We start from the raw sequence: 22,696 nt of genomic DNA, 5'->3' as shown, positions 1-22,696 counted from the left end.
AAAGGGATCTGGGGATCATAGTGGATCACAAGCTAAATATGAGTCCAGCAAACATCATTCTGGGATGTATTAGCAGGAGTGTTATAAGCAAGACACAAGAAGTAATTCTTCCACTCTACTCTGCGCTGATACGGCCTCAACTCGAGTATTGTGTCCAGTTCTGGGTGCCACATTTCAGGAAAGGTGTGGACAAATTGGAAAAAGGCCAGAGAAGAGCAACAAAAATGATTAAAGGTCTAGAGAACATGACCTATGAGGGAAGACTGAAAAAATTGGGTTTGTTTAGTCTGGAAAAGAGAAGACTGAGAGGGGATGTGATAACAGTTTTCAAGTCCATAAAAGGTTGTTACAAGGAGGAGGGAGAAAAATTGTTTTTCTTAACCTCTGAGGATAGGACAAGAAGCAATGGGCTTAAACTGCACTAAGGGAGGTTTAGGAAAAACTTCCTAGCTGTCAGAGTGGTTAAGCACTGGACTAAATTGCCTAGGGAGGTTGCGGAATCTTCATCATTGGGGATTTTTAAGAGCAGGTTAGACAAACACCTGTCAGGGATGGTCTAGATAATTAGTCCTGCCTTGAGTGCAGGGGACTGGACTAGATGACCTCTCGAGGTCCCTTCCAGTCCTATGATTCTGTTTATTACAGTAGTGTCTACAGTCCCCAGACAAGTCTGAGGCCCCACAGTGCTAGGCAATGTATACACCCATGGGGGAAAAATGGTGGCTGCTCCAAGGAGCTTACAGGTGACATGTACAAGGCAGGCAAGAGGTGGCAGAAAGGAAGTGTTGTTCTGGCAGGTCTCACTAGGTGGTGCTGTTGCCCAGTCTTCCAAGATGTGCTTTACTTGCACCTTTAAAAAAAGAAAAAATCAGTCTCGGGAAGACATGCTGTGTGGTGTTCTTGTTATTCAAGGCTCTGGGAGAGGGAGCTGTGTGTGCAGCAGGAGAGTTTGCTCTCTGCTTTGGTCTCTAACTAGACTAGTTTCTTAAAGCAGAGTGGCTCCCTGGGACCCGGGCGTTGGTGCTGGGCTGAGATCTTTGGGAGAAGGGATTGCCTGCATGTTGTGTGACCACCTCTGTTCTAGGACGGATGCTGATGTGTAGATAAAGGGGGTTGCACTGTTGGGGTACATTTTAACTGTGTCACTGATTTCTCTGTCACCGGGCAGCCAATCTGCAAGGCCACAGACATCTCCTACAGCTCGACATAGGGACAACAGCAGTATTATCCCCATGTTACAGATGGGGAACTGGGGCATGAAGTGACTTGTTCAAGGTCATACAGGGAGTCTGGCAGATCCAGATATTAATCCCAGCTCCCTGGGACCCCAGACCAGAGCCGTATCCATATCAACATCCTTCAAAGATTCCTGCTGAACTGATCTGGATGTGCCAGACCCAGCGGAAAGCTCATGATCTCTGCAGAGACTCTCGGAGCCAGCCTTCTGCAAACTGCTGACCCTGACTTCCAGAAATGCCAGCCTGTGTGTGTGGATGTGGCTGAAGGATATTCACTTGAAGGGCAGGACGCTAGACAAACTGAGAGCTGCTGTCGTGTCAGGTTTAAGTGCTGTTGCCTTTGAACGAGTGGAAACTAGCGCTACAAAAACAACAAGGAGTCCAGTGGCACCTTAAAGACTAACAGATTTATTTGGGCATAAGCTTTCGTGGGTAAAAGCGCACTTCTTCAGATGCATGGTGTGAAAATTACAGATACAGGCATAAATATATATTGGCACATGAAGAGAAGGGCGTTACCTTACAAGTGGAGAACCAGTGTTGAAGGCCAATTCAGTCAGGGTGGATGTGGTCCACTCCCAATAATTGAGGAGGAGGTGTCAATACCAAGAGAGGGAAAATTGCTTTTGTAGTGAGCCAGCCACTCCCAGTCCCTATTCAAGCCCATATTAATGGTTTCCAGTTTGCAAATTAATTCCAGTTCTGCAGTTTCTCTTTGAAGTCTGTTTTTGAAGTTTTTTTGTTGAAGAATGGCTACTTTTAAACCTGTTGTTGAGTGTCCAGGGAGATCGAAGTGTTCTCCTACTGGCTTTTGTATGATACCATTCCTGATGTCAGACTATCACGGCTACTCCTCTGGTACTTGAACTAGCTCTGAATTTAAAGTGAACAGTGCATGTTTCTGCTTGTCTGATACTTTTCAGATTGTCTACGTTTAGCTTAGTATAAACTATTCTACAGAGCCAAACAGCTGGAAGAGACTGTGCTTGGTACACGTGTGTAATCAGTAAAACAGCCTTGCCATCCTTATTGAAAAGGAAATTGTGAATGCAGATATACTTTAATATAGAAGGCACATTGTTTGCAATAGCATGCGGCTAGTTAGGTGGAAAAACCTAGCTAAGTGAAAGGCAATGTTATGGGTAAATATTGGCTTAGGCTCATTAAACTTGGAATTTATTCATTAGCTTCTGGTCCCTGCACCCCAGCTGTTGTCTTAACTGCTGTTATGTTCAGTGTTACACTGAAGAAGCAGTGACGGCAAGGATCGTGGGGGCCAGGAGCGGCATGCAGACAAATGCCTGCGACAACTTGGTTTGGGGTTTTATGGTTAGAGGCGACGTGGGACCCTGGGCATTTTGTAGCAGGTGGAGACAAGAGTCTGAATCCCTGTGTGCAGTCTGGTTTTTAACGATTGGGTGTGGCTGAAACAGGCCCAGGTTTGGCCCTCGGCACTGACTAGGTTTGGAGTTCAGGTTTGAGATATGTGCTTGCAGTGGTCTTCAGTTATCTGACATGGAGCCCGTTTCCCTGCCTACAGCCCCAGGCCCCGATTCTGTAAACATTCACATGCTTAACTTGATGCACATGAGCAGACTCACTAAAGTCAGTAGTAATTCCATACACCTGAGCAAATAAGTGTGAGGGATACAAAGGCATAAAAATAAGTTGCAGAAACGAGTCTGGAATAAGGCCCTGAGTCAGGCACGGCTTTGCTCTCCCACCCTAACGGTGACTAAGAAGGGTTTTATTTCTACAGTGTTAATGGAATTCACTTGGTCATTTCTCTGTAGGCCTCTTGAGAGCTCAGTTGCCAGAAAAGTGACTCCTCCCTTTGCAAAGTGTAGCCTTATAGACAGATGGGTGTCTGGATTACTGATTAATCTCTTAGACTGCGTTTGTTAAAGATTCGGTCTCCTGACGGATATCGATCAACTTCTAAAAGTGATAAATAGGGACCACGGAATGAACAGGACAGGGTGAAAAAATGAAATAGTTATTTTGCTTCAACTCTGGATGTTGACTGTGTGGCGATCACAGGTTCACGCCGTGTGAACCAGTGATTTGGAAGAAGACATAGTCTGTTGTAGTGGGCAGTATTTGCTGTTAGCATTTTGGGCCAGAAATTAATATAGGTCTTGAGCTTGTGTGATTTTTGTTATGGATTAGCATAAATATGCTGCATTGCAAAATTTGTAGTGGAAGTTCAAGTGTTTTCTCCAGTAAATATTGGCTAAACATGGGGTATCTGTCCTGCCCTGCTCCTGGAATGTCAGAACTGCACTTTTCCCAGCTTTATCAGAGGATCAGTTGGTGAAGTGCAATTTCTATTACAGTATCATAAACAACCTGCAGCCGTAGCCTCTGGGCTGTGATCTTGTCAGACTCTGTAAGCTAGGCAGCATTGGGCTGGGTCTGTACGTGGGCAGGGAATCTCTTGTTTCATCCACGCACAATGGGGAAATGGCGTTGGTAATTCAATAAGGAGCACTGTTTGCGCCGACTTAGTGCAAAGACCTGTCCACAGTGGTGTTGAGGGTGCAGTGATGCTGGATATGGTGTCTTTTGGATAAAGCCCTCACCATTGTGGTCATTCTGGATCTCTGTACTAAACCAGCTGTCCTGGACAGATTCCTGTGTGAGTAATTACATTCTGCCTCCCTAAATGCCCTTAGCAGCATCAATTGGCAAATATATTTTTTGGTTCCCATCCTAAACTGTGGTGCCTTATTGCTGTGCACTGGTTACCACTGGCTTTGTCCCAGAGGTGGCTGCTGTTGAGTGAAGGATGAAGTTTATAGTCTGTAGAACTCCTTAAGTGTGTCAAGGGGTTTGGGATGCTCTGGGGTGGGGCACTAGGCAGATACATAACTGTCATGCATTCCTAGCCTTAGGCTGGTGTTCTAAGAAATGGTTCAATAGGAACTCACAACGCAGCCAGTTACTGGGCAGGGAAAGAGGAATACACCTGCCTGGTTATTGTTTGAGGTACTCAGCCAGTCCTTGCTACGATTCAGGTTCTGTGCCAATGCTATTGACTTGCTGGGTACCTGTCAAACAGGTTGTTCGCTAAAGGTTTTCTGCTTCAGACCAAAATATGCTCAGTGGGGCCATTCTACACACATCCAAAACTGGAGTTGGATTTGCTGGGGCAATTACTTTGTTTAAAGGGTCATGTGTTAGGTGCTGTACAATCGTAGCAGAGCTCCTATCCCGCCCGAATATTGAATAAGAATGATGCAGAATGCCCAGTTAAATACTGCTTGTTTTATCACCAAAAATGTTCAGTCGTATGGTGCTGCATCTGCTAGTTAGGAAGCTTCTTGAACTGACCATCCCAATGCCAGTCTATTATTCTCTAGGCCCGGTGGTTCTCTCTCTTGTTTTGGCTCTCTCTTAGTTTTAGAATCATAGAATATCAGGGTTGGAAGGGACCTCAGCAGGTTTTGTTCCATTCTGTTGCTCTCTCTGGTCCATTTACAGTGATTTAATAATCCACTCGTACAGGATTTGGATTGCAAACCCCCTCTCAGCCTTTTGCTGTCAGGGAAGCACTGAGAATTTCAGTCCTCTGCCTTGAATTTTTTCTCTTTTATGTGCAGTCACATGAATATTTCATTTTGCACAGTTAGTTGAGTCTTGCGTTCATTGGCTTGCTGCTCTCATTCCCCTTCAGGGTTTCATCTCTCTCCCCTGAGTGCCCCAGTCTCACACACCCTTTTCCTTTTTGTTTCACTAAACATTTCTTTGGTTGATATTGTTTAGCTTGACAAGCTCAAGCAATACTCTGCCATTTTTCTTCACGGCTCTGTAATTTTCAAGTAAAACTGCATCTCCAGGAGCCTTTTTTCTGTGCATTGTAAATGCTGCTGATGATTACTTGCATCGTGGTAGCTCCCAGGAGCCACAGTCATGGACCAGAACCCCTTTGTGCTAGATACTGTACAGACAGAACAAAAAGACAGTCCCTCCCTGCCCCAAAGAGCTTCCAGCTTACTGTGTGTGTACTCTACACACTGTGCGTAGGGGCGTCAGAGCACAGAATGGCAAGGCAGTAGCCCTCGTCTATAATACTCTGGTCAGAATACACTTGAGATTAGAAGGAGGTGGACAAACGTTTGCATACTCCAGATATGGAGGAGGGAAGAGGCCTGTATATAGCCCCGGGCTGAGGCAAGAGCGTATAACTAGGAGCAAAGGGATGAAATTAGGACAAAGAAACTTTTGTCTATATATTAGGAAAAATGGAGTGGTGAGAGCCTTGAGACTGGTGACTCATGTCTCACAGGAAGAGGTTGAAACTCCATTGCTAGCGACGTTTAAACTAAACTGGACAAAGCTGTAGAGCGTCTGTTGTAGGGACACCCGGGCACTGGTTCCTGGGAAACTGGCTGGCACCTAATAGGCCTCTTCCACCTCTAATTTCTCTGATTAGGAAAGAGTCAAAGTTCAAACCTGGCTAATATCCAGACTATTGGAGAGAGTCCTCTTGGCTAACTTTCCTCATTTCCCATTCTAGTAAGTCGTCTCACCCCACTCTGGTCTCGTGGGGCCATCTGTTTTATCGAGGCTTTGAACAAAGCTCTCTTGGAGCAATGGAAGTGAAGTGCAGAATGAAGGTTACACCTGGTCTGTCCTTGCTGTGTTTACTGCCGGGCCACTTGAGGAGAGCAGACAAGGCTTCCACATCCAAGATCTTACTAAACAAAGAGCTGGACGCTGACAGCCTTGCTCCCCTCATGTCATGCTCTGCCAGCAGTGCCGTGTTCCCAGGGACAGCTGTCCGAGGCAGGTACTGCTCACTGTCAGGGAAGGGGGTAGATTTAGGTTCAAAGCGAGGACAGAAATTTGCAGCCTTTGGCCACAGATGATGGTGTGGGGTGTGGCAAAGTGACCGGCGCCGAATGGGAGAAGAACCCTTGTTGCATTTGTGAACGAGGGGAGGGATAGCTCAGTGGTTTGCACATTGGTCTGCTAAACCCAGGGTTGTGAGTTCAGTCCTTGAGGGGGCCACTTAGGGATCTGGGGCAAAATCAGTACTTGGTCCTGCTAATGAAGGCAGGGGGCTGGACTCAATGACCTTTCAGGGTCCCTTCCAGTTCTATGAGATAGGTATATCTCCAAATATTATTATATTATAACGCCATGGCTGCAGTGTGGTTAAAGGAGACTGGCTGGACACTTGGTCGTATGCACATTGGTTATTTTGCATTCAGATTAGCTGCTTCTCAACATGCTGTAAATGCAGCAGCTCTCAAAGCAGAGCAGAATCCACCGCATCTGAAGGCCGGCCATGCGTTCCCCCCATGGCTCATTATCTCTGGATGGAGAGCGGGAAGCCCTCAGGCCGATGTGCATGGCTCCCTTCAAATTCGAATTCAGCACAGTCCCACGCAGACCCAGGGAGCTCTCACTGCTCATTCTTGTGAGTTGTTGACATCAGAAGTGCTGAGTCATGAAACTGAAAGTATGGACACTTGTATGCACTGTATTTCGAGCTTCTTCCTGTCCTGGGTATTGTCTTGCAGCCTTGAGTCTCCGCTATACACCGTAAAGCCTGATTTCATGTATCTGGGCCCTAACGGTTTGTCTCCTCATCCTCTCAGACCAACCGGGACTGCAGGTGTAGTAGCAGCTGCAGCATTGTTAGTGTCTAGCTGCCCCAGCCATCCTCCTCCTAGGCCCCATTGTGTTAGGTGCTGTACCTATGGTCCAGGCCCAGAAACCCTAACAATCTAGAGAGAGAAGATGGACAAAGGGTGAAAGAAAGGGACGGTGAATCTCCCCCTCTGGCAGATGGAGAACTGAGGCCCAGAGACACCGTCATGCAGGAACTTTGCCTCAGAGCTGGGAATTGAATCCAAGTTTCAGGATCAGTGTCTTGACCACCGTTCCTGTTGTGGTCGGAGAGCTGACGCTGGCTCTTGTCATGGACCGGGACGTAGGCGGTCAGTGCAGTGGGCTCAGGCCTAGAGGTCTGCTTGGAGCAGGAGTTGGGAACCAGAGCCAGAGTCAGGAGTCAAGCCAAGAGTCAGCGTCCGAGTCAGATGCTAGAGGTATAGAAGCAGGGAAGTTGAACAAGGTAGGGACCAGGAGCAGGGCAAGGAGGCAGGGTCCAATGTAGAAGCCATCCAGGGATTCACCTAGTTGCACAGTCAACTTCCTGTGCCGCCTTCTGGCTTATATAGCAAGTCTGAGCCAATCGGAGAGGCCGGACCTCTCCTCCAATCAGGAGCTTCATGGGCGATACCTCTGGTGAGCTAGGGTCCACCAGCCCACATTCCCTGCCAGTACCAGTGAGGTGGTGGATGTGGTCTTAGGGCTGCCTGAGGACCCATGGAATTCGGTTTGAGACCGCGATCCCTCAAAGCTCCTGGAAAGGGAGAAGTGCTAGCTACTGAGTTGGATGCAGGTGTCTAGGGCCTGTCTTCTCATTTATGTTACGTTTTCTGCTGAGAGTAACTGACTCAGTGTCAGCCAATTTAAACCACCTGGGCCACAGCTATAATCAGTCTTCACAGATCCTGCTTCCTCCTGGGTTCAAGAACAGCCTCTATTAGTCACAAGCACATAGGAGACGGAGCCACACTGAGAGCTGACCCATTTTGCTTCGAGAGACTGGGGTGGATTTGGCTTTATAGATTTTATTTAATATCTGTATTCAGAAAAGAACTCTTGCTGTCAAGCTGACAATTATGCACAGTTGACCCTGGGTAATTCTTCCGAAGGAGTTTAATTTTTCCGAATGGTAATCATTAAATGTCTAGTGTATGTAGGCCTTGCTCGATCAAAGCTTAAATAAAAATTGAAAAAAGCTTCTTAAGAGACCATCCTAGAGATAAGCATCCTTGTAAGTGGAGCATTTCATGCACACGATAAGCACCATACAGTGAATTTTACTGCGTGTCATAACACTGAATAGTGAACAGCAAGATGCTTTAGAAAAACTGGAAAGAGAGAAAATCTGTGGCTTGGAAGTTGTTAAAAAGAAATAATTTCAGACTTTAAGGGCCAGATACCCAGCTGAACCTTCATTGACTGCTGTGGCAACCGAGCGTAAATCAAAGCTGCACTGAGCTGTGAGAGATGGGAGCGCCTCCGTGACTTGGCAGGGACAGACCTTCCTAGAGTTCCCTGGGTGAAGCTGTGGCATGTGCACCAAGCATATCCTGGTGGGAGCCAGGGTGCTGGGGGATGCACAGTGAGAGCCGTTCCTCTAGTTGGCTGCATCAGCTGGCAGGGTCTGGCCTCTCCCAAGTGAGGTCTCTGTGTGACATTATGTCACCACTGCAAGGAAATGATACGCCAGGAGGGCAAACCACCAACGGGGAAAGTGAACGCCAAGACTTATAGCGTGAGACTGGCGATGGGTAGCGGTCAGTGCCCATTCATCCAGGGTTGCTTCTATTTAATTAATAACACATTGATATTATTGTTCACACAGTTGTTTTCCAAGCAAGAGTCTCAAAGTGCATGACAAATATGAAGCCTTGCAGCACCCCTGTGAAGCAAGTCTGTGTTCAACTTCTCATCATTCGACAGAGGGGAAACTGAGACAGAGAAAGGGGAGGGACTTGGCAATCAGGAACCTCAGTGGAATAGAACCACTCTGCATTCCGAGACCAGGGCGCTGACACTGGGCTATTAACAATTGTACAACCCGAGGCCCTGTTTGTCGGGGCAGGTTATTTACCTTCAACGGCTGTTTATTCACCTCCAGTTTAAAAGGAAAAGATCTGTGTCTGTGAGTTTTGGTTTGTCACCTTGGGGTCTGTGAACATTCATCCCCTAGACGTGAGCGGCAGGATGGGAACCCCCTGCTGAACCTGTGCTGGTGTTAGCACACACCTGGGCATCACTACTCATTAGCAGCAGCATCTGTTCAGAGGCTCCTTTCAATCTCTTCCCTATTAGCGTTCTGATCAGAGTAACTGCATTTCATAGAAACCACCTACTCATCCACAGGGAAACCAACTCCTGGGGAACACGGGGAGAGGGAGGGAGGGAAGGAAGTTGTCACAAAAATAAATCTGCTTGGAAACGACCAACAGAACCGCAGTCCGACTGGTAGGGGTCGGGAGTGGAGTCTGAATGCAGGGAGATTGAAAATAAGCAGCTCTCTGCTGTGAAGACTCCCATCTGGCAAGCCTGACAAGACCACAGTCTCCCTGTTCTGGGACGTGGTGCAAGGCATATAATTATTTTGAATTTCACAAAAAGGAATGCGCCCTAAGTTGCAGTCGGACTTCTCTCTCCCCCATTTTCATCTCCTCTGGAAGCCTATATCAAATCCACTTCTTGTGCTTACAGGGATGTTGGAGATGAACAATCTGTCAAATCTGTAGTGAAAAGGGATGTGGGTGTGCGCGCGTGTAATAGGAACTTTAAGGGTAAGAAGCGTGACCGGAATGTTGTAATTATCCCCAAGCCAAGCATTATAAACCCATGAAATTTAGAGTTAAGTTTATACTTAAGAGAAATCCAACCATGTTACTGTATGGAAATGCATAGCAAAAGTGTCCAAACCACCTTAATTTTGGTCAATAGTGATGCCATGAAGGGGACAAATATTTTTTAAAGACACATTAGATTTTTTAAAATTGGTTTTATCTAATCTAGGAGCACAAAGATAAATGCTTTAGTTATAATTTTGTGGTTATTGCATGGCATCGCTACCAAGGCAGAAGCGGGACTCGGGTCTAGACAGAGAGGTTCCTCCAGGGAAATCCTAGGAAAAGCGAAGCATAGAGAGAAAATGACCTGAAGTTTACTCTTCCATCGTTGTTTGAATGGCCAATAAGGTCCAACCTCAGGAAGCTGAGAATAAATACAGTGAGCACAGATTCCCTTCGGAAAGGGGTAGGAGCTAGACCTACCAACACTCTCTGTTTCAGACTGTGCTCTGATGTGTTGGCCTTATTTCTTGATTTTATACATTTATGATCACTTTCCACAATGGCTTATTTCTGTATGTCAGGGCTCCCAGTGTGTGTTGGAGACAGGCCTGAAGAATCTTCTCTTTTAGCTCCGAGACACATTGATAGCTATGGGGTTTTCTTGTAACATTGGCACTTGGTGACCGTGGTCTCTTTAGAAGACAGGGAACTCTCGTGACCTCAGTTAAATGTATGGGCTGTTTCTTCTCTAGTTCTGCCAACTTCAGTAGTTCTTAAAGCCTCTGGAGCCATTAGGACAAGCCAGTGCCTTGATCTGCCGCAGTTGCTCATCTGCCCCCCTGGCACTTTACCATGGGTAATATTTTAGGTCTGACTTTTACATCTGACCTCCCATTTTGTGCCTTCAAAATCTGCTCATAATTATGTGGGTTCCGTTTTTAATATCCTGCCCCTAATGTCCAACCTACTTGACAGGTTCCCTTTAATGAAGTGAACTGAACAGAATGCCAGTAATATGTCACAGGCAATAGAGATTCAGTCACTCAGGTTCAGCAATGATTACATTGGTATGCAAATTACCGTCCCAGTCTCATTTGATAAGAGCTGATTCACTGATGTCTGGCTTGATGGGCTAGTTCCAGGTTGTTCAGGCCAGCTGCGTGGCATGAAATTTGTCAAATGCACATAAAACAGGAGTGCATAAAAAATACCATAAATGTATTAAAGCTGGATTTGGTAACCCTGATTGATTCTTTTTAACTGAATGCCATTCAATTCCTGGATTTAATTTTCTGCTCCCTTTTCCTGGTCTAAGGCCTCTCTGAAAATTATAAATGAAGCAAAAATCATTTGCCTCATTTGTTATAGCATTGCTCTTTCAAATGGCTTGTGTGAAGCCTGGCAGGCCAATGGATTGTGGCTTCCCACGAGACCACGCAACCTGGGTGTGGCCACGGGGCCTGTTAGTGGCCATCAGAGAAGAAGGACAGCAGAGAGAGAGAGTTCCTTACTTATCTTTTGTGTTATAAACTCAAGCACTTAAATAGCTTGGTGCTCTCTGAGCCTTGCGATTTTGGCCCATACAGATGTTGAGCAGATGTTCATTGATTCCCTCTGCTGGATGGAACATGTCAGACCTGCTCCGGTGTATAGCTGTCTGTAATTCTCTTGTTCTGCCCCAGTTATGTTGCTTGTGTAAAAAGGTTTTTTCCTAACTATCTCCTTGTTCGACAGGTGAAGCAGATTATGGAGGAAGCTGTGACAAGGAAGTTTGTGCACGAGGACAGTAGCCACATCATCTCATTCTGTGGTAAGTCTCCGAGGTCAGCGTGCAGAAAAGAAACGGTCTCTGAGAAGTTGACAGCCCAGCTCTGTCTCCATGTTGGGTTGTTGCTGCATCGCAGCATAGTGCTGGCCTGAGAACTTCCCATTTTAGCTCAGTTCTTCTATGGCACCTTGTGCTAAGACCAATGAGTGTCAGTCCCAAGAAATGAATCCTTCTGTCAACAAAATTATCCCCCGGGACTATGAAATGGATTGGCGGTGTCGGAAGAGGGGAAGACACGGATGTAATTTGTCTAGTTTTAAAAACAAAACCAAAAAAGACAGGCGGACGAGGCCCTGGAGTATTTAGTGTCTTTTATTCGTTTATAAGTGGATTGAACAGAGGCCCCGTTATCTGATATTGGAATATTTTACTGTTATGGACTATTAATGTATGGAAATGAGAGCCAGAGCTTTGGGGCAAGCACCTGCTTACTGTTTATAAATGGTATGCATGGGGGTGGGAATGTTGGAACAGGGAGCATGTGTGGTGAAGATTTTAAATCCTTTTAAATCGTGTTAGTGAGACTGTATGGGAGACCTGCCTCCAGCCTCCTCTGCTGGTTCAGTTTTCGGCATCTGGTCTTTCACAAGGTTCTGTATTCAGTCTATTAATACCTGGCTTTTTCCAGGTGTAGTGACAATTTTGGCATTTGGAAAACATGTACCGGAATCAGCCAGTTAAAAGAACAGTCAGGCAAAGCATGAAAAAGTGCCCTAAAGATTTTGCTTGGCTTGGGTGTGAGACATGAGCCTGGAGGTGAGTTTGCAGCAGGAATTATAAAACAGAAATTCTAAGGGATTTTAGGAGCATCCTTACCAATGGGATTTTTTTTTTCTGCACATACCAGTAGAGCAGTGGAAGTAAGCTGCCTCGTTTTGGGTTCATTAACCCTTCCCCTTGGATGACTGCAGGTCTGTCTGTATTCTAACTGCGTGATGCAAAGCCGACCAGGCAAAATGGAGCTTGGGAGATAAAAGAATCCGGCTGGAAATTGTCACGCTGCAGGCATCCACTAATGAGCAGGGCGCCGGTCAGACCGACAGAACTAATAGCCCCTTGCAGTAGCCGGTGGCTGGGAAGCTCACTCAGCGGCGCATGCCTCCCTCCCTCTTTGCTAGCAGTTCTGGGCTGGAGAGGTTTCTTGGTGATTGCCTCAAACCAAATAACGCTGCTGATAGGTCAGTACATTTGCTGGCGTGTCTTTCCTTTGGAATGGGAGGATGGTGGTGGTGGTTCTAGTAGCAAATCAGAAATGAGCTTCAGGGATGTAAGAGGCAAAACCGGGTGTTTTTCTACTGGCTCGTCCCATTATTTATTCCTGTTTAATGGTTCTTTCTCTTGTGACTGGAGAGGGTGACCAGATAGCAAACGTGAAAAATCAGGACGGGGATGAGGGGAAATAGGCGCCTGTACAAGACAAAGCCCTGAATATCGGGATTGTCCCTATAAAATCAGGACATTGGGTCACCCAGGACTGGAACCTCTCTCTGCTGAGAATTCAGGAATAGCTTGTGGTCTCAGGCCACAGGGACCAAAGGGCGATCCCGCCAGTACAGACGGGCAAAGAGGTCGTGCCTGGAATGGAGGGTAGTGGTGTGCGTCTGCTATCCGAGCACACCCCCCCTTGGGTACAGGTGAGGCATTGCAGGGACTCTTCTCCCTGACACTCCTGTGTCCTGGCTCTGCCATGGGCTGTCACCGCTGTGGCCTAATGCTCTGGCCAGGTCAGTTCTCCAGCTGGCCGGATCCCCTCTGGAGATAACTGTAAACAAATTAAATCGTAACTCAAAATAGCCACTTTGGCATTAAAGTCCCTAATATAAACACTAGTCCCTCAGAGACCCAAGGTCAGTGTTGTCGAGGTTAGGCCCCTTTCTGGGCCAGCTTCCTTGGGTTAGGGAGGGAGAGCCAGAGTCTTCCTTCCCTGCCCTGGCTTCACCCAGAACAGGCCCCAGCAGAAGCAGCCAGTCTTTACCTGCCCTGCTGGGATCTGATTGGCCTGTGCCTGCTCCCAGCCCTTCTAGGTGCTGGAGGACCAACTCTCGCTGGTTCTGCCTACAGCTGTTCATGGGGGAGACCTCTCTAGACAACCCCTGGAGGTCTGAACTCGCTGCACTTGCCCTCCAGCAGGGCACCTCCTTAGGGCGTGGTGTGCCAAGGCAGTGGGGCCTCTGGCAGGGGCAGCGAATACCTGGTTCCTGACACAGATGGTTGGCTCCTTTAAGAGAAGCTGTTTGACAGAAGTGTAGCCCAGCCAATGGCATAGGAGGAGCACCTGGGGGTGGAGTCCTGGGGGTGGAGTCAGCCTTTGAAGCCCCGCCCTCTGAGCTAATAGAAAACAGGTGCATGCTGGGAGGCAATGCTGTTCAGGCTGTCTGGGAGGCAGGTCCTGGAGCTTCTTGGGTTGTCCAGGCCATTGAGTGGTGCTGATTGCAGCCGTGGCAGGGACCCAGAAATCTGATGGACAGCGGAAAGTGCCCCTTTGGGGGAAGGGCAAACCTAGACACCAAGAGCTGAATTCAGCCCACGTGTAAGTGGGTGCAACTCAGCAAAAGCCAGTAGAGTCACACCTCTTTAAGCAGGGTGGAATCTGAACTTTGCAAACCCTTCAAACAAACGCACAAAAGCTCTGTTCCCCAAAGCTTTGCAATATTTTGGATAAAGTCCCATCTACCCTCCGCTACATCTTTGCCTCAGCCATTGGCCCTGGAGAACATAAGAGCAAGAAATATAGGCTCTCTGTCCTTCCCTGAGCTAGGAGCAGAACTGCACAGTAACAACTTCCTCTAGACTCCTCTCTTTGAATCTATTTATACTCCCTTCCTGCAAGTGGTCTGTATAGAGCTGTGTTATGATAGCTGAATCTATCAGGGATCTTGTCAGATACCTCTGTTCTCAGGGGTTCCTGGTTCCGCTCTCAAACTGGCACAGAGGCCTTAGCCCTTGTCCTCTCTGTTTCTGTCAGAGTCAGTGCATAGTCCATTGGATTTGGATTATTTTGCAGGGTTCCTAATCTCTTATCCAATTGCCAGCGCTTCTGATGGCGTGTGAGATGGGATTTTCCTTCCTCCGTCTATCTGCTGGGAATGTGGAATCACCTTTTTAGAGGCATTTCTTTATTTAAAAGCAGAACTATTATTATTCTGGAAACTGGCCCCCCGTAGCATTGGCACCTGTTTGTATTGGTGTTGTAGCAGCGTCCTGTGGCTGCCAGGAGGTCCCGGTGCCATGTGACCGCACCAACGTGAACAGCCCTCTGGAAATCCTGCAGGGCAGTTCTCAGGGCCAAAGCCCACTGCACAAAGCTGGTGCTCGCTGATTGTCTGGCTTTGTGTGCTTTGGTAATGTGTATGTATCTCATCCCTGGGCAGGGAGGGGTGGGGATTTCCCCATCTCTACGCCGGCCCATTAGGTGTGCTGTGCAGAGCGGGATGTTCTGGTGCTCTCCTGTTTCGGATTCCTTGGTACAGACACAAAGGCAGCGCAGCTCTTTGGGGGAAGCAGGGTTTTCCCGTCTGACTATAGCTGTGCACAGCGGTGCCTCGGGGAGTCAGTGACTGCTTTCTCCCTGCTGCCCCGTCCCTGTTCCACGCAGCATGTGTCCCTTGAAGAGAGAGCCACTAAAAGGCATTGTAACCCACCCTTAAGAAACTGCGTTCTCAGCCTACTCATGCGGCTCTTCTCCTTCATGGCTGCTTCTCTCTCTCTCTGCCGCAGGACTCCCGGAGTGGTGTCTATGGCAACACACGCCGGTGAGAGCAGGCTACCTGCTCCGCTGTGCCTAGTGCAGAGAAGCCAGCACCATATAGCAGCAACCTCTAGCCGTGGGGTCTGATCAGTAAACAGGTCGCTCAGCCCACGTCTCAGGCTCCTTTGGCCTCGGCTGCAAACTCTGCATTTCTCTCTCTCACAGTTAAACAGATTATCACCAAAACAACGTAGGCCATTCACCTGTTCCACCCTTACCTTCTGACTAACGAAACCCAGTGGGATTGTGCCTGACCACAAATGCGTCACAGAAACAGGCCTCTAAACATTCTGTGGCTTGCAGTCAGTGGGAGCTTTGTTCAGCAGTGCCCGTTCCGGACTGGGCCGGAACTGAATTTATTGCTGGTGCTGAAAGTTGCTGGCCTATTTCCGAGTCATTGGGAGAGGCCTGCCAGCGCACTGCAGGGCCCATTCCCTCAGATGAGGGGAGGAGCCCTGAGCCACAAAATCAATTAATTACAGAGGACAAAGGATGAGAGAATAGGTAGGGTGTGAGTCATAGGGCAGAACCAGGGTTCCAGAGGAGGCCACCAAACAGGGAACCAACCCACTTGATCCCTGTAGAGATGGGTGGAGACTTCCCAGAGGGAAGCAGCTAACTCAACCAAAACTAGGGAGGGGGAAGTGCTACAGAAGAACAAGTATCAGGGGGTAGCCGTGTTAGTCTGTATCTACAAAAACAACAAGGAGTCTGGTGGCACCTTAAAGACTAACAGATTTATTTGGGCATAAGCTTTCGTGAGTAAAAACCTCACTTCTTCGGATGCAACAAAAAACAAATAAATCTGTTAGTCTTTAAGGTGCCACCAGACTCCTTGTTGTTTTTACAGAAGAACAAGGTTCAATTAATTAGGTGGGACAAAGAAAGAATGCAAAACCAGAAAGGAAATGCAAGGACATTAAACAAAGGGCTCCAGACAGTGATGCAGGCTGAGTGGAGAACCAGATTGACAGCCCTGTAGACCGAATAGCAGATGCGGTTGGAAATTTTCTGTTGGAATAATTTTCCAATGGAAAAGCAGTTTTCACAGAATCTAAATTTTCCTTTGGGGAAAATCAAAGCAAATATTTTGTTTCAGATTGGCTTGACCCAAATTGGAATGTATGTTTTTTGTTGTTGTTGTTGAATTGACCTGAAACATTTTGTTTTGAATCAGTTCAACCAAACATTACATTGCATTTCCCTAGCAGTGCATTTCCTCATGGGAGTTGTAGTTTGTATCCCTCATCTTCTATAGGCCAGGCTCCCTGGAGGACTACACTGACTCCTCTCTGACCGCTGTATGGTATATAACGGTAATCACATGATTAGGGATGCATCATGGGAGATATGAAATGGCCTCGGAGCCTGGCCCATAGGGCAGAATAGGGCAGCGTGCCACAATGGGAAAATGCAGTTTAACGTTCAGCTGTCTCGAAATGAAGCGTCTAAGTCATTTCAACAAACCAAAACATTTTGATATCAGGAATGATGAAACATTTTATTGGGTATGCCTGGACAAAATGTTTTTATACTTCCATATGAAAAGTCTTTTTGGAATATTTTGTTCTGCAAAAAAATTTGAAATGGCAACTTGTCAAATAAACACCTGTCAGGGATGGTCAAGATCAGTGGTCTCCAACCTTTTTACGCCCAAGATCACTTTTTGAATTTAAGGGCAACCTAGGATCTACTCCGCCCCATCCCCAAAGTCCTGCCCCACTTGCTCTCCCTCACCCTCACTCACATTCACTGGGCTGGGGTAGGGGGTTGGGGTTCAGGAGGGGGTGCAGGCTCTGGGCTGGGGCCGAGAAGTTTGCAGTGTGTAGGAGGGGGCTCTGGGCTGAGCCTGGGGCAGGGGGTTGGGGTGCAGGAGGGGTTGAAGGGTGCAAGTGCTGGGAGGGAGTTTGGTTGCAGGAGGGGACTCTGGGCTGGGGCAGAGTGTTGGGGTGCAGGAGGGGGTACAGGGTGCTGGCTCTGGGAGGGGGGTCAGGGCTGGGGCAGAGTGTTGGGATGCAGGAGGGAGTACAGGGTGCTGGCTCTGGGAGGGGGGTCAGGGCTGGGGCAGGGGGTTGGAGTGCAGGAGGGGGTCGGGATTCTGGCTCGGGGAGTGGGCTCAGGGCTTGGGGTTGGGGTGTGACCTTCCACCAGGCAGCTTACCTCCGGCGGCTCCTGATTGGTGGTGCAGTGTGGCTGCCACTAAGGCAGGCTCCCTACCTATCCCAGCCCCATGCCGCTCCCGGAAGGGGCCAACGCGCCCCTGTGACCCTTGGGGAAGGGCAGGGGGCACGTGGCTCTGCACGCTGCCCCTTTCTGCAAGCACCGCCCCCGCAGCTCCCTTTGGCCACAGCTCCCTGTTCCCAGCCAATGGGAGCTGCGGGGGCGGTGCACGCAGGCAGGAGCAACGTGCAGTGGGAGACCCCTGCCTCCCGGGCCGGGGGGCCATGCTGGCCGCTTCCGGGAGTGGCGTGAATCTGGGGCAGGCAGGGAGCCTGTGTTAGCGGCAGCCCACCTGGGCTGCCGGAGATTGTGATCGACCGGTTGGTGACCACTGGTCTAGATAATACTGAGTCCTGCCCAGGTACAGGGGACTGGACTAGACGACCTCTCAAGATCCCTTCCAGTCCTATGATTCTATTCTCCAGTGCTAGGAAAGCGGCACATCAGCTTCATCCGTGTTTCAAAACTGTTTGCTGTCACGCTTCCCCTGACCTGACAGCCAGCCTGCCCCACAGTCCCTGCCCCACAGTCCCTGCCCCAGGCCCAGCATTCCCTGCAGTGGGGCGGAGTGAGGGGAGCCGTGAAAGGCACTGCCAGACTGGAATGACATTCAGTGTCCTAGGCTGCTGTTCAGACGGTCCGAACTCTTCGGGTTCTTGCAGAGAGGAAGGTGGTTCTGGTAGCTGGGTCCTAAAGAAACGACTTGGGTTTTAAGGACAAAAATCATTGAAACCTTGTTTCTCGGGGAATTAGTCTCTTGAACTGAACTGGCCTGGTCCGTGGCTCAATTCTTGGCTCTCCCCATTGGAGAATGTCTGATGTAGGGCCCATAGGGAGCTCTTCAACACACCATAACCTAGAGAAACTGTGCCTCTAACTCGGGGATGCAGAAATGTCTTAAAATCACCACCCCCTTCGCCCCATGCTACTCATCTTGAGCTGTGTTGTTCAGCAGGAGCAGCTGAGAATTGGGGTGGGGGTGGGGGTTGGCTGGCTTGCTGGGCGCATTCAGAGTGAGATCTGCTAACTCCCCTGGGCAGCCAACCCAGCTGAGATTGTGAGCTGCAGAGTCTCTTCCAGTTGGTCCATCCTCCGGAGGGTTGTTTACTGAGTTCCAATCACGTGCACCTTTGCACTGGAGGGGTCTGGATGTCACCAAGGAAATAACTTGCTTTGCAGAGCCGTTGCCACTATTGATGATGTGCAGGATGGAAAAAACCCAGCTTGGCTGTCAGATCCCAGGGTGAATTTGTGGGACTGTCAGGGGGGTGGGTGGGAACAGCCTTTTGCTTTTAACCTGAGCACAACTTGTGTGGGAATCCTTGAGACAGCCAGTGCGCAGAGTCTGATGTGGTTTATAAACCAGCTGAGCGTCATCCCGGTTAGCGTGGGGTGCCCGGAGGATAATGATAGGAAAAGTGAATGATGAGCTTTTGCTTTCGGAGACGTTGCTTTGTGGGAAGCTGCGTGTGCAGTGCTGGGCGTCGGGTGCCAAGCCAGGGGAGGCTTAGGCCAGTGGTTGTCTTAGCAACTTAGCTCTCCATTTTTTGCACTGGGACCCATTGAGAAGGTACCGCATTCTTCTGAACACTGGCACGATTGCAAACCAACGAGAGCACTCGCTCCAGGGAAACGGGGCCAGAGGTTCGGAAGTGCTGAGCAGAACACCCTCGGCTCCAGTCAATGCTAGTGGACTCTGAGGTGGCTCGGCACCCCTGGAATCAAACCCAGAGTGTCTGGGGAGACCAGGTTCTATCTGAAGACCAGCTCCAGTGCAGCCTAATCTTGCCAGGAAAGCAAAGCTCGTCCAGGGAGCTGCCAGGCCCTCAGCCATGTAGCCACTTCTAATGTCTCCTTCATGGGAGAAAGGCCAGGCGGAATTTGACACCCCTGGGTCAGGATTGAGGTCTTTAGCCAAAGCTGTTGGGACAAGGATGTGTGGCTGGAACAGCATCAGAGCAGGGGATGCAGGAGGTCATTACCAAGGTGCATTTGCGGAGCTGTGTGCAGGGAGCCCAGGAAAGGAGTAACAGGCGGTGCTGCGGGTCAAGGCGGAGGTCCATTGGGACAGATTTTGGGGGGATGCTAGGAATAGAATAATAGAGAATGCGGGAGGTCAAGTTGAAATGCAGAGCCCAGGGCTAGAAAAGTAGGGGGTTGTGGGGGCAGAGTGTATCTTACATAAGCTGCTTATTGTCATGTTCTCTAGGGCATCATCATGGTCCTGCTAAGCACATACAATGCTCAGATTCCTGCACTGTGGCTGTCACCACTGAATGGAGATTTTCCTACAGATTTTGCTATCTATAGAAACAAAAAAAAGAGGCAACGGCCTAGCCTCCATCTCTAGCTTCTGAAAGCAATTGGGGTCTGTTTGTTCCCCTTCTCCCACTCTCCAGGATGCAAGGCAGGTGGGTTGTTCCAGTCCATTGTTAGCAGAGAGGGGCTCTGAAAGAGCAGAACTTCCACTCGCTGCTTTTCGGGACAGTGTGAGGCGTCACGGCCAGGAGCTATTTATAACCTTCTGCGCCACAGAGCTGAGGCATCCAGGCAAGGAGACGGGCTCGTTGGCTACCTTAATGATGCCGCCGGGTTTGCCAGTGGCTTCAGGGTATTCACAGCATATCATCCGTCTGTTGTTGCCATTTCAATTTCAATTCTGTGCGGTTCCCCGAGTGCTGTGGTAGGAGGCGGCTTTATAAAGAACGCCGTCTTCATAATCAGCAAAATGCCTTTCATGTGGCGCTGCCCTTTTTCCTCTGCAGGGCTCTCAGACTTGGCCCTCGTGATCGGAGCCCTCCCATTCCTTCTCTTACTTAAACCCCCATTAATGAAGCTCTGGGTGACAGAAAAGGGCAGCTGATCCCAGCAGCGCAGTTTTACCAGTTGTGGAGCTGCAAGGTTTGGAGAAGATAAATCTATGTTGACACCTGTCAAGTCCCACGCTCCCTTCAAAAGCTAAAATGAGTCCTCGTTCCTAATGGCTGACTTGTGTGTAAATCGTTCTTGTGGTCAGATTCCATGTTTAGTAGGAAGACATTAAAATTGCTCAGCTGTTCAGAGTAAATGTAAATATCCCAGGCCAGATTCCCACCTGGTGTAACTCCCTCGTAACATTTCACCAGGAATAAAAACTAGCCCAATATTTGAGCATTTATGGGCAAAACATGAATATTGTGTGTGTGTGTGTGTGTTTTGCTGCAGATTATATTCTGGGGGTGGATGGAGATTGTAGTTTATAATATACTTTTGCATGTATTTATCGCAAAACTTCATTTGGAGTGTGCGTGTGCGCATGCGTGTGAGAGAGAGAGATGTAAGGAGAGTTATTTTCAGCTGTTTAGATGAATACAGTAACACCAATCCCAAGCATTCAAAAATCATGAGTCAGCCCAAAACATCACAACACTTATCAAAAATGTTTTGTTTTGTTAGTTCTGGTTTTTGAATCTTTCGAGTGCACTCGGGTCACATTTTCAAGCTTTCCTTCATACCCATAAGGGTAAAACCTTTTCCCCCCCCAATGAAAGCAGAGATTCTCACACCATTTTGTGATTCCAGGAGCTGGGGCTTCATGAAAAACAGCAAATACTGCAGGATTTGCAATGAAATTTTGAGCGTCGGCAGCAGTGATATTAAGAGTGGGAAGGTGTTTTGTTCTTTAAAATCCTTGTCTTCAGTGAAGCCTGTTCCCTGTAAAGGGGAAAAGGAGCCCGTTTCAGTGACGAGGACACTGCTCACCCATAGCAATGGCTCCTGTTTGACCATGTTCCCAGCCTGCTGGACTTGCAGAGCTGGTGATGCCAGAGAGAGTTTCTCTTGTGAGGGATGTGGGGGCTGGTTAGTGGGGCCATTGGAACATCCATGAGGGGAAGGGTCCTGAGCAACCCCAAAACTTTGCATCCCTCTTGTGCAAGCTGAGGGTGGGCCACTCCAGAAGGGTTCAGCACAGGTCAGAGGGGTAAGCGCTGTGCGCCGGAAACGATTTGGAGTGCGCGGATACAGAGCATGTTATTGGTCCCTGGGATGGGGCAGGACAAGGGGCAGAACCACAGTTACTCCTGCCTGGCCCATGGCGAGTGATTCACTGCCTCTTGGCCAGAGGAGGCGGAGCTAGGGCTTATAAATAGACTGAGGGAGCTCAGTTGGGGAGGCCGTGGTGAGACAGGTCTCTCTGGCAGAGAGAAGCCCTGGGCTGTGGTTTAACAGGCAGGATACAACCGGGGAAGCACACTACAGGGGCAGGGTAGGCTCCTGGAGGGAAGCCCTGAGGTAGGGCCAACCAGGGAGCTGTGGTGAAGCATGAGTGGGGCAGAAACCGTATTTGTTTGAAGCCGTGTTTGGCCTGGGTTGTGCTACCCCGGAAGGGGTTCGGACTTCTCTGTGACTTGGCCGGGGAGCTGGGCCACAAAACAGCCAGGGAAGGAATCGGGAGGAGACACAGGCTGAGAGAGGCTGTTGCGCGTCCGAGGGAGAACACGGGATGGGGCACCTGAGACGGTCCCTTGCAATGCTGCGTCCAGGCACGAGAGGGCTCCCTAGAGAGGAGGAGTGGACGTGTGCCTACAGTCCCACAGGACCCAGGTACATTGCGGGCATGTCCGTGAGCTCCCTCTTTTGGCATGTTACCTATTAACAAACTATTTACACATACACAAACCTCCCCGCCCCACCCCGACAGATCTCTTCTATATAAAAGCACCCTGTACTATGAGGAGGTGGAAATCATTCCCGGCTGCCTTCCCGGTGGCACGCCTGCCAGGTTTGTCTGTAATTCTTCTTGGTGAGAGAGTGTCCACTGCTCTGTTCCTGCCAAGCGGACGCACCATTTCCCCACATCTGAACGGTGCCTGTTCCCATGAGCCCTTGACATCAGGTGTCAAGCTCGGCCCCGCTAAGGAGCTGACTGGCGGCGTGACTGATTGGCCGACGAGTGACTTGCCAAAGCTGGAAGCACTAGAGAGCCGATGTAGCTAATTTGCTCTCTGCAGCACTTCGCGTGCCCCGCTGGTCGTGGTGAGCGGTGGAGCGCAGCCCGGCTGGCATCTGAAAGGGAAGCTACTCTGCTTCAGAGAGCAAGGAGAGAATAAGTGAAAGAAGTGCTGGTGAATGCTGGGAGCCCTCGATGGCGTGTGAGGAGCACCGGGGGCCGGATGCTGGGGGACCCGTGCAGAGAGCACTGGGTGACTGCGCGCTGCCGGTCTCAAGGAGTCAAATTTCTGTCCCCATAGGTGAGGTAACGAAGGGAGCGGAGCCAGATCCCCTC

At 49.2% G+C, this 22,696-nt stretch overlaps 1 protein-coding gene across 4 annotated transcripts in view; it reads left to right on the top strand.

Annotated features, from left to right (window-relative positions):
* Nucleotides 1-22,696, top strand: part of SGSM1 (small G protein signaling modulator 1) — a 76,521-nt gene that overhangs the window by 17,014 nt on the left and 36,811 nt on the right. For all 4 annotated transcript variants that reach the window (XM_034791392.1, XM_034791391.1, XM_034791390.1 and 1 more), the window contains exon 3: nucleotides 11,369-11,444. In XM_034791392.1, coding sequence (XP_034647283.1) covers nucleotides 11,369-11,444 — 76 coding nt within the window. The remainder of the gene's footprint in view (nucleotides 1-11,368; nucleotides 11,445-22,696) is intronic.

Source organism: Trachemys scripta, chromosome 15, assembly GCF_013100865.1.
Source record: "Trachemys scripta elegans isolate TJP31775 chromosome 15, CAS_Tse_1.0, whole genome shotgun sequence".
NCBI classification, from domain to species: Eukaryota; Metazoa; Chordata; order Testudines; family Emydidae; genus Trachemys; species Trachemys scripta.
The sequence above is the reverse complement of the archived record's forward strand: the minus strand, read 5'-3'. Positions and strand labels throughout refer to the sequence as shown.